The 12,343-nt window shown below is 44.8% G+C and overlaps 1 protein-coding gene across 10 annotated transcripts in view; it reads right to left on the reverse strand.

Moving 5' to 3' along the window:
- Nucleotides 1-12,343, reverse strand: part of LOC122563303 (transcriptional enhancer factor TEF-5-like) — a 252,424-nt gene that overhangs the window by 155,518 nt on the left and 84,563 nt on the right. For 8 of the 10 annotated variants that reach the window (XM_087973691.1, XM_087973689.1, XM_087973688.1 and 5 more), the window contains one exon: nucleotides 5,864-6,116. In XM_087973691.1, coding sequence (XP_087829817.1) covers nucleotides 5,864-5,870 — 7 coding nt within the window. In that variant the 5' untranslated portion in view covers nucleotides 5,871-6,116. Of the gene's footprint in view, nucleotides 1-5,863; nucleotides 6,117-9,883; nucleotides 9,902-12,343 lie in introns of those variants that run through there. The other 2 variants (XM_087973690.1, XM_087973696.1) reach the window with 2 other exon arrangements.

Here is a 12,343-nt window from a genome sequence, read left to right on the forward strand (position 1 = left end):
CATAAAAATCTTCCTGAGGCCAGCTTACAAACTGAAAATGTGAAATTGGAGCTGGGGACAAATTGTTGTCAGAAAATTGAGCATGTTGGATTAGAGCTGGACACGCAGATCAGACTTGAACTAACCAGACAGAACGGGCTCAAGAGGCAAAGCGGCCTTTCCATTGAAAAAATATCCTGTAATATCAATTCAGACTTAGCATTACAGACAAAATGGGGCGTGTGGCAATTGGCAATTGTTAAGTGTGTGTACAGCAGCAGGCCCATATGGGGACGTGGGTGAGATTTCAATCAGTGTGGGAGATAAAGTGTTGTTGCAGAGTTCTCAGCCCCACCCATTCTCTCCCCCCCCGCCCCCCCCCGAAACAGCCTGTGGGCTGCTTTGTGATCTTGTCTCTATTGTCCTCACTCCCATTTATCACTAACTGATGTGTTTTGTCAACAGAGAAACAGGTTTAACAAGGGCCAGCCAAGCTCTCATTACAGTTTCGAAAGGCCAAGCTGTAAACACAGCCCTGGGGACACAGAGAGAGAAATTAAATGCCTCCCATTTATTTGGTCTTCATTTCCTCTTTCCCTTATTCAGGGCAAACTGGATTCAAACATCCCAGCAACAAAAAAAAACTACACAAGCTCAAGAAAACAGAAACAGAAAAAAAGCATTATGCCATCTCTGCAAAAATACACTCCAATTTACCATGCCCTCCGCCTATTTAATGTCCAGAGGGATAAACGCTGACTACAGGAGTTGGGATGTCATGTGTGTGTGGTTGTACAGGACAATGGGGTCAGACAACTTTTGGAATATTGTATTCAATTCTGGACTCCATGCTGTAGGAAAGACGTTGTGAAACTTGAAAGGGTTCAGAAAAGATTTACAAGGATGTTGTCAGGGTAGGAGGATTTGAGCTACAGGGAGAGGCTGAATAGGCTGGGGCTATTTTCCCTGGAGCATCCGAGGCTGAAGGTGACCTTAGAGGTTTATAAAATCATGAGGGGCATGGATAGGGTAAATAGACAAGGTATTTTTCCCAGCATGGGGGCGTGGGGAGTCCAAAACTACAGGGCATAGGTTTAGTGTGAGAGGAGAAAGATATAAAAGGGACCTAAGGGGTAAGTTTTTCATGCAGAGGGTGGTGCATGTATGGAATGAGCTGCCAGAGGAAGTGGGGGAGGCTGGTACAATTGCAACATTTAAGAGGCATCTGGATGGGTAAATGAATAGGAAGGGTTTGGAGGGAAATGCTGGCAAATGGAACTAGATTAATTTAGGATATCTGGTCGGCATGGACAAGTTGGACCGAAGGGTCTGTTTCCGTGCTGTACATCTCTATGACTCCATGATTCTATGTGGGCCTTGCTGGCCAGTCACAGCATTTACTGCTCATCCCTAATCACACATTATTTGTTACAACTTGTTTTCATGAAATATCAAGCACTAATATTATGCCAAGTCAGCTTCCTCCAGCATTCTGTTCCCATCATTAAGAAAAGGACTACTCCAAGTGCCTTGGGCCAATATACCATTCCTATACCAATACCTGTACTGACCCTTGGTTAGACCACATGTGGAATGTTGCGTGTAGTTCTAGTCACCATTTTGTAAGCAAGAGAGCTGGGGTGATCTCAAGGAGCTAGACAAGGTAGAGGAAATTTGCAAAGATGTTAGAAATGCATGAGGTAGGAAAGGATCAATAGACCGGGTCGCATTTCTCTTGAATGCCAAGGGGTGACCTAAGAGAGATCTTGGCGATTATTGAGGCGTTTTGATGGATTGGATATGGAGCAAATATTCCCTCTTGTGTGAAGAAGCATAACTAGAGGTTGTCGATGTAAGACAGTCACCAATAATTCCTATCTGGAATTCAGAAAGAGAAGTTAATGTGGAATTAGTTATTTCTGGAAGTGCCTGAAGTAAATATTGTCCATCACGAAGTGCCCTTGAGAAGGTGGTGGTGAGCTGCCTTCTTGAACCTCTGCACTGCTTGGGGTGTAGGCATTCCCCCTAAAGCTGTTAGGGAGGGAATTATAGGATTTTGATCCAGCGACAGCGAAGGAACAGTGATGTATTTCCAAGTCAGGATGATGAGTGGCTTGGAGGGGAACTTGCAGCTGGTTTCCCACTTATCCACTGCTCATCCTCCTTGTCGGCAGAAGTCGAGGATTTGGAAGGTGCTGCCGATGGAGCGGAGTTGCTGCAGTGCATCTTGATGGTACATTCTGCTGCTGCTGCTGAGTGTTGGTGATAGAGAGAGTGGATGGCGAAGGCAGTGGATGGGGTGTTAACCAAACAGATTGCCTGACAGTATCAAGTTTCTTGACTTTTGTTGGACAGCACCGATGCATTTAAGCAGAAACTAGGCGAATGCATTTGCTAGAGGGATGGATATTAAAAATAGAAAGGTTATGCTGCCTCTGCATAGGGTGCTGGTGAGGGCACACCTGGAGTTGTGTGTACAGATTTGTTCTCCTTACTTGAGAAAGGATGTATTGGTACGAGAGGAGATTCACTAGGTTGGTTCCACAATTAAGAGGTTTGGCTTAGAAGAGATTGAGTAGACAGGGACTGTACTCATTGGAATGAGGGGGGAACCTTTGAAATGGTAAAGGAATTAAAGTTTATTGTGAGAGGGCAGGTCAATGGAGCTGAATTCACAAAAAGATCAGCCATGATTGTACTGAACAATGGAGAAGGCCCAAGGGGCCAGATGGCCTACTCCTGCTCTTGTTTCATATATTGTGACGTAAAAAGAAGTGAACAGAGGGTTATGATAATAGATAGAAACAAGGAAAGACATAAGGAGCTTTAACTGAAGCAAAAATACCAGCATGGACTGTTTAGGATGATGCTGCATTGTAATGTTACTAACTCCTCAAAAGTTCAGATTAACTGTGTGGAGCTAGACTGTGCTTGCCCATTGCCCATGGACTGTGTCTCAGTGATTGACCTTCTGGGGTAGGGGGAACTGTGGAGTTGTGGCGACCCACGATATAATGAACTGGGGAGCAAGCTCTAAACCTGGTCCTAATCCATATGTATATAATGTTTCCCTCAGCTAACAAGTTGCTATACAAGTGCAGGCTTCTCCATTCATTGCTCTTGGAGGTCTGCGATGACCAGAAACAGCTCTTCTTTCAATGAGGGAGACCATCACTGATTCAGAGATTCCCGAGAAGCTGCACTGAGCCTCCAGCTCTCTCTGACGTCTGTCTTCAGTGTGCACAGCTCCTCACAGAATGTCGTTCTTTAACGACTGAGCCACCATGCCATAGTCTTCCAAAATTTGGTACCAGCTACAGATTTGACAAGTTTGCATGGATCTTTGGAATCCAATTTTTAAAAATTCATTGACAGAGTGAGGGCGTCACTGGCAAGGCTAGTATTTTATTGTCCACCTTTAATTGGCCAGATGGCAATTAAGGGTCAACCATGTTGCTGTGGGTGTGGATTAACATGTGGACCAGACCAGGTGAGGACGGGAGCTTCCTTCCCTAAAGGATCCGAGTGAACCAGTTGGGTTCTTCTGACAATTGACAAATGGTTTCATTGACATCATAGGAGTCTAGACCAAAATCCAGGTTTTTAAAAAAATTGAATTCAAATTCCATGGTACCCAGAACACCAGCTGAGTTTCTGGATTAACAGTCCAGTGATAATACCACTAGGCCATTGTCCCTCTTTGTGTCAAGCAGGAGAGCATTAGGGCATTCCCACTTCAGACAGTCCTCCTTTAGGGTACTCCAAACACAGCCAAGAGTTACCTGCTCAGCATCATCAACCACATTACAACAGGGACCACTGGAGAGCTCCAGCCAGGACAGTGGGCTGCAGCCACAACATGTCACTCACCAACACTTCTGCTGAGTGCTTGGGTCCCGATCTAGCCAGTAAGAATGAAGGAGAGTGGAGGGACATGCTGAAGGCTGAGGAGGAGAGATCAGGAGGCTAACCACCCTCAGAAGCAAATAGGCACTGGATGAGGCTCAAGCTGCTCAATCCCTGGAAAGGAGATGACGTTTACAGTTGGATTGAAACAGTCACCAGGTAAAACACATTGATACTAACTTACAAAGTGATCTTACCTAACAAGATAGATGATTAACTCCTTTTATAACACTGAATGTGTGCATTTCCATAATCTCTCTACAGCTCTGACAATTGGTGGAAAAACGCACTACAGGCAACAAACACGATTGAGTCTTTTGTTCTGGTCTGGTTAGCAACGAGATATCAATGGTATAACTGGGGAGAGGGGTGGGGGAGAAATCAAAAGATTTTGTCTTAAAAAGGCCAGGGACCCATTCCTTCAGCAGAGAGCTCAGCAAACTGGAGCACAAGGAATCCCTTGCTAAAACTGGATCTTAAATCCAATCAGGTAACTGGTCTCAGAGTTTCATTTCTTAGAGAGACAAACACATCTAAACAATTTCAGAAACACTGGACTTTACAGTCCATCTCAGAGCAGTACAATTACCAGCCAAGATTCCAGAATCAAATCAATGAGATTGTCTCAGTGGAGAGAAGGATGGAGATGCGCTGAAACAAGGAAGGATAAAGACTCACTCCTTCAGACCTAAGGAGGCCAAACCCACTCCCAGCAATATCTATTTCAAAGTCTCGACTCTATATTCCAAGACTGAGAAGAGAAATCAGGGGTCTCAATGTCAAAAGAAAACTCAAACGTCAGGGAGCAATGATTCTTACAGTCATGCAGTCAGCACTCACCAGGACAGAATCCCCCAGTTTCAGAACACACACACAGCACTAATACAGCTTCACATCACTGACTGAAAGAACTCCTCTAGCAGGTCATGTCTCCTGACCAGTTTCCAAACCATCGTCTGCAAAAAGCAGACAACTCACATTGATCTGAATAAAACACTGTTTAATATCCTGAACTTCACACTACGACAACGGCGACGAAAACGATGACAACAACAACGGCTAGTTTCACCCACCTTTGTGTTCCTCTTGATCATCTCTCTCTAAAGTAGATCACGGAGACAGACAGCATGAGAAGTACAAGCACATTCTTAAAGTTGAGACTTATAAACCACTTGCGATCTCATTTCTGGATTTAAATTCTCCGTGACAGAACGCTGTGAAACCCAGACTGAAAGCCAAGGGGGTAATTCCTGTCGCTCTTGCTTTGAGAATGAGGAGGTAAATATCTAATGAACAGGGAATCACTGTGGACAAACACAAACAGCATAATCTCACGGCTTCTCTGAAGGTGGGTCCTGTCAAAGGCAGTGCAATATTGCTCCTCCAAAAGGAGACCCTCACATGTACATAGTGTGGACATTACTTGCACTTTGCAATTGCAGTTAGTGATTTTGACAGCTTTCAGGCACACACTTAATTTCTGCAGTCTGCTATTCCTGATGAAGGGCTTATGCCCAAAACATGGACCCTCCTGCTCCTTGACCTGCTGTGAATTTCTAGCACCACACTTTGACTCTGTTCTACATGTATGTCAAATACAAGAGAGTGCAGTCACTACTTGATAAAGGGGACACTCCCTCAATTTCTAACTGCACTACTATCCATGCTCTCCATCTCTGGTCAGTTAGTGTAGAGCAGGGTGAATATGTCTCATTGTGTCTAGAGTGTTGGGCCTGGCTATGGAGGCCTTCCAGAGGATGGACACAGCCTGGGCTGTGTATACTCTGGGAGATTGACCCTCTAATCCAGGTGAACCCAGAGAGGAAGTGGGCTGTTTCTGCCCAGCAAGCTACAGGCTTCCCTAACCATTAGACGCCGTAGCAATTGGAACACACCAGGATTAATTTGATATCACTTCCATTGATCATTTTCTAGTATAGACTCAATACACCAGGAGGAGACTGTCACAGGCACCTACCGTACATCTTGCCCTCATCAGACAGGATAATCTTCCGTCGCCCACAGGGTGGATATATAGCCAATGCTTCCTGAAAGCTCTGCTCAATGTCAGGACTCCATACACCCTCGGCATCATTGTCCAACGATTTTTCCAAGCCGTCTCCCCCATCCTGCCTGCCCTCTCCAGGGCTCCCACTCCCATTCCAATCGTTGGACGCAATTGTGGCAGTTGGTGGGGCTCCAACGAGAGCCGGTGGTCACTGAAGAGAAACCTGCAAAGACAGCGGGGACACAGCACAGTGTTTAAGAGGTCAGCAACCATGCCACACACCCTGGCTGGCACCAATGAACTTCCAGCCTCAGCCACACTACAAACTGGCATGTGCCGAGGGTCATAGACACTACGCACACAAAAGGACTTCCTTTAGGTCAAGTATTTCATCAGAGTTGAATCTTCACTCTGAAGGGGTGCTACATGGTCAGAAGTGCCATTGCTCAGAGGATGCGGCACAGTGGCTCAGTGGTTAGCACTATTCTCTCACACAGAGCTAGGAACCCAGGTTCAATTCCACCCTTGGGCAACTATATGTGGAGCTTTCATATTCTCACAGCGTGGGTTTCCTCCCACAGTCCAAGATGAGCAGGTAGATTGGCCATGTTAAATTGTCCATCGTGCCCAGGGATGTGCAGGCTAGGGGGCCTGGCCATAGGAAATGCAGGGATAGTGAGAGGGTCGCGGGGGGGGGGCTCTGGGCAGGATGCTCTTTGGAGGGTCGGCATGGACTGGATAGACAGAATGACCTGCTTCCACACTAATGGATTTTATGATTCTATGAGTCATAACTTGAAGTCTTGTCCAGGTCAAGGGTTAAAATCCTGCAGTCATTTAAAAAAAAGTGTTTTGTACATTGCTAAGTGTCCATAAACAGATTATCTGCTCATTGTCACAGTGTTGTCTATGGGATCTCCTGCAGCACATGAGCTGCCATGTTTCTCATGTGTCTCGAGTGGGATACTATTCAACAACTATTTCATTGGCTGGAAAACACTTTCGGATGCTAAAAGGTCAAGGAAGGCACTATATAAATGGAGTCCATTCTTTCTTGAAGAACAAGTAAAAACACAAATGCACTTGACATCGTGCCTGAGCTAAGAGGGGATGTGTGATGAATGGAGGACCGGAGAACCAAAACAAAATAAAATGTGATTGGTTTAAGCCTGGTAGGACAAACGGGAATTTTCATGCTGAAAGTGTTAAGCGTGCTTTCTTTGTTTAAAACTACAAACAAATTTGCCTCTGATTATTTGGCATATGATGCTTATAAATTTTGTCTATTTCCGTACTTTTAAAGAACTACATCAGATGTAAAGTACAGCAGAAAGTGGAACGGTCAATACCATTGCAATACTGATCCTTCTGAAGTTGGTACAGGATACAGTACTGTCCAGCGTTAAAGTATTAGGCCCACACTCCTGAAATCTAATGGGATTAGTCTTCAAGCACTGGTTTTGAGTAACAGCTGTGAGGAGTCAACAAGTTGAGAGTTCAAGTTCCAATCCAAAGACTGGAGCACAAAATCTAGGCTGACTCCCATGAGTGTTTTGTCCAAGGCACCTTTTCCAGATTAGACCAAAACCAATCTCCCCAGTGAAATGTTAAAGATTCCTTTCCAAAGAGTGGTTCCCACATGGCAACACTATTGCACATAGGCTGTGCAGAGAGCATGAAAGTTGATGAAGAAATGCACAATTGAGAGTTTTCTATCAATGCTGGATAAAGTGTGCTTGATTGTACCCACATCAAACTCTACTGGGATTAGAAAGCACCTGCCTCCATGCTGGTTGGGATCCACATAATCTTCTGTTTCACAATGGCTGACAGCACAGATAATACAATCCTGCCACCTGTCACCCCTACTCCCCACCGAATGAACACTGTGGAAGCAGCAAAACAATTGCTTCATCAAACTACAATGAGCAATTCACCATGGCATCACCCTGCCTAGAAGGTCAAAGGTCCGGTTTACTCAGACTGGATAGATCAGCTCAGTTGACACCCCCTACCAATGCTTGACCAACATAAATTACTTAGCCACTTTTCTCATTTGATGTCCATGGGATCTTGCTGTGCTCAAACTGCCTCTTGCTGTGCTCTTCCAGCCTCCTGTCTATGACTAATATACAATACTGACCAGACAGATGTTCTGTCTACTCCAGATCAAAGATTGACGGAGAAAACAACATCAAGAGTTTTGAGACACAATAACTGGGTCTCAATACTCCTTCAGATAAGAGGGGGAAGAGAAAAAATAAGCAGGCGTTCCCACTTCGGAGATTCATCTGGACGAGCAAACCCCTTCTCAAGCTTGACAGAAAAATCTGGGTCTTAGCAGCCTCCCTACAGTGTTGCTTCTGCAAAGCTGGGTAGGAAATGTGCATTCACATAGCACCGAGAACATAGTAACGTGACCTATAGCATTACAGTACTATCAGAAACAAAAACTGGGCACTGCATCAAATCAGCACACTATGGGACAGGAGATTAAGTACTTGACTGGGGAAAGGAAAAGTATTGATGAGGATCAGGGTGAAAGGCCTGGAAAAATTAGGGCCCAGACTGAAGGCAAGATGGATCCAATAAAGGATATGGTAGCGGCTAGAGTGGGAGGAATGTGGCATTTTCAGAGCGTTGAGACAGCACACAGAGATGAAGAGGTTATATGGACAAGGCAACAGAGATACTATCTTAGCCAGAGGGTCAGGAACAAAGTGGGGTTTAATCACCCCCTATATTCAAGTGTTACAACAAACAGAATATCAGATATTGCCCAGTAATCCTCCCCAATTATGTGATATCATAGTTAATATGCTCCATATTCATCGTGATAGCTGTGTTACAGCATTAGCAGCAATGACCATTGCGATTACTGTCACACCAGGCAAGAACTTTTCATGGGTCACTCAACATATTGTACAAGTCTTCCATTTTTTCACTGACAGAATTGTATGATGTAAAATATAACAAAATCGAGTGCAGTTAGATACTGCAACGTCAGAGAGGGGTACTGAACAACGTCCTTTCACTGTCCGAGACGAGTAACAAAGTCAACCAGCACCACGGGAAAGATTCTCTGGCTCCAGACTATTTGGATAGTCTCAACTGGATGCTCTCCAGAACAACAAAGCTGCTCTGAACTGACAGGCAGCTAATCTGCCTGCGAGGGACCAGGGACAGCACAAGAGGGAGGGTGGGTGAGGAGAAAGAGCGAGTGAGAGGGGGAGAGAAAAGGGCAGCAAGAGGAGGTCGGAGGGAAGAGAGGGGACAGAGTGGGAGGAGGTGGTGGAGGAGAGGTAAGATAGAGAGGAGAGAGAAACAAAAAAAAAAAGAGGGCAAAAGAGGTGCAACTCAGAAGAATCTTGCAACAGATCATTTTACGATCCTCTGGAGGTTGTTGCTAAGATGTAGATAATTATACAACTGGCCTGACATTGCTCTGAAAATGTAATATTGGCAACACGTTCAACTCCTCTTGATAAGAGCAATAATGTGAAATTTGCTTAGCTATCAAACTAAACTCATTTGTACAAAAGTCTACCTGACTCACTGGCATTTGTATATCAGCCAACAGCCTGTAGACAAGCAGTCCAAATCCACCTCTTCCAACTGGGCAATCTCCAATCTAAAGTTAGGCAGGCTAAGATGGAATGAGGTAGCAAGGTGTTACAAAGCCAATAAACCATTGCCATATCATAAAACTAATCTTTGCAAACGACTCACGTCAACATGAGCGAACTGCAGTGCAACCCAACACTGCCAGCTCTGATAGGAGCATTCCCTGGGAACGACAACTCCACTGCCCTTTGTTTAGGTGCAGTCTCGTATAGATCCACCAGGAATTGTTTACAGCACAAGACATTTTGAGGACTCCAGTCGACATGCATCATGACCCTTTTTTTTTCCCCCAAAAGAGCCCAAGTATTCACACACGTATCAAAGTTACATTGCAATCCATGCATCACGCTCATGTGCAGATCACACCTTTGCAGAGCTGAACAATCCCATCGGCGGGAGCTTCTCTCGGGATCAATGGCTCCTGACGGGAAGGTCCTCCCCCAGTGCCCCAGGACTGTGAGGTGTTCGCTGAATCATTCAGCAGAATAGAGGCAGAACCAAAAAGAGAGGAGCATCCAACACCAAACAGGTCAAGATTTTCCAACGGGCCAGCTTTGAAAGCAGAAACATTGAAAAACAGCAGGAAGCCAAAGGATTGGGAGATTGCGGTATTGTTGCAAACCTATTTGAAGTTAACGTTGGAGGAAAAACTAACCAGGGAGCGATTAATCTGCCTCCTTGTTTCACCCCCTTGGATCCGGAGAACATGGAATCTTCCAAGGGGTCACCAGTTGCAGTGTTGGGGTCAAGCTCCACGCGTTCATTGGGAATGTTGCGTGTGTATATTTGACTGCCAGAATAGACATTCAGTTATAAAATGTCAGCTTGTGAACTTAAAGGCTGCTCTACATTGGTTGGGGGTGACCTAATGGTTTATAAATATAATCTCTCTTTCCTCCAGTTCCCTGCCCCCATACCACCTACCCAAACAAAATATTGTAATCCATCTCAGTTTCTCTAAATAGATAACAAACAGCGGTCTAACAGGAGATCTGTATGGCCTTGGCATTCTCCTCACATAGCTGCTGTATTCTTTCACAGGTCATAGTGCTCATTTTCCACAGCTCCTTCAGGTCTCTCCTAAAGTCCACCATCACCTAGATCACTCCTTCTTTGGTCAGCGGACCCCCCCATGTACTGAAGCCTCACATTCCACTCCATGGGCTGGAGCCCAGAGGTCAGGTGTACTGACACTCCCAGCACACAGCTGGAGGACTGCTGCTCTGCCAGAGGTGCTCAAACAACTTCCTTAGGAGGATAAGGAAATACAGCATTCACAGCATTGACTTTTACCAACTTTTATAGATGCACCATAGAAAGCAACCCATCCAGATGCATCGCAGCCCTGTCAGTCATAAAAACCAAACCTTCCTTTCACTGACCAGCGATATTTCCCACTGCTTCAGGAAAGAAGCCAAAATAATCAAAGATCCTTCGTAGCCCATTATACTCTCTCCCATCAGGCAGAAGATACAGAAGTTTGAAAACATATACCAATGGATTCAGGATTAGCTTCTTTGCAGCTATTAGCAGACTTTAGATTAGATTACATTACAGTGTGGAAACAGGCCCTTCGGCCCAACAAGTCCACACCGACCCGCCGAAGCGCAACCCACCCATTCCCCTACATTTACCCCTTTACCTAACACTACGGGCAATTTAGCATAGCCAATTCACCTGACCTGCACATCTTTGGACTGTGGAAGGAAACTGGAGCACCCGGAGGAAACCACGCAGACACGGGGAGAATGTGCAAACTCCACACAGTTAGTCGCCTGAGTCGGGAACTTATGAACTGACCTCTCATATTAGACTTGATCTTTCTCTGCACCTTCTCCGTAGCTGTAAAACTATATTCTGCACTTTGTTCTATTACCCTATTGTATTTGTGTAAGGTGCGATTTGGCTGGATAGCCTGCAAAACAATACTTTTCAACATATCTCGGTTCACATGACAATAATAAATTAAATCAAAGATCAGGAGCATCCTCCCAATTGTCCTGGCCAATATTTATCTCTCCATCAAAAACACAACTTTCCCGTTTATTATCTCATTGCTATTTGTGGGAGTTTACTTTGCACAAATTTGACTCTTCCATTTCCTAGTCTACACTTCAAAAAGTGTTTCATTGGCTGTAGTGCACTTCGAGATGTCTGATGTTTGGAAAGGTGCTAAGTGCAAGTCTTTGTTTCTAATGGAGTTCAAACCTCAAATCTACATGGATCACAACAGTGCCACATGATTGGCCATGGCAGGTTTACTGGGAAAAGCAAAGGATGCTATAAAATTAGAAAATCTCACGCTTTAAATACAAGATTCATATCAGATACCAAGTGGTGTCTCGCTGCGACACACAGACCAAGAAAATCCCAGTGCAACTCTAGGTCAGTCAAAAATAATCCCAACCAGAGGACCTGTAGTGTTACACGTGGCTTAAAGTTACGGAAGAAAGTTGGGTATATTATACTGTCCCTCATGCATTGTACAAGAGTGTGTGATTGTGCATGCACATGCAGTGAGAAAGCTCCACAGAGGAAATGTACACATCCATTTCTGGAGTTCAGCAGTATAAACATTTCACATTCAGAAGGATTCCCATACAGCCCAATGGCTAATTATACAATCACATTCACCTGGGAAGTAGCAATAGCATCCTCTGTCAACTGGAATAGATACCTACACCACTTACATCTGTGCTGCTTGAATCTCTTTGGAGGTAGACTGATCTATTCTATAAAGGTAATGGTTCTGACAGAGTTCATGCCAAATTTGCATCAAGCTCTGCCTAATCTGAGGACGTTACGCAGCCTCTGGGTAAAGAGTCA

The sequence above is a fragment of the Chiloscyllium plagiosum genome, unplaced genomic scaffold, assembly GCF_037043375.1.
Source record: "Chiloscyllium plagiosum isolate Xiang-an unplaced genomic scaffold, Cpla_swu_hap1 HiC_scaffold_26, whole genome shotgun sequence".
In the NCBI taxonomy this organism is placed as follows: Eukaryota; Metazoa; Chordata; class Chondrichthyes; order Orectolobiformes; family Hemiscylliidae; genus Chiloscyllium; species Chiloscyllium plagiosum.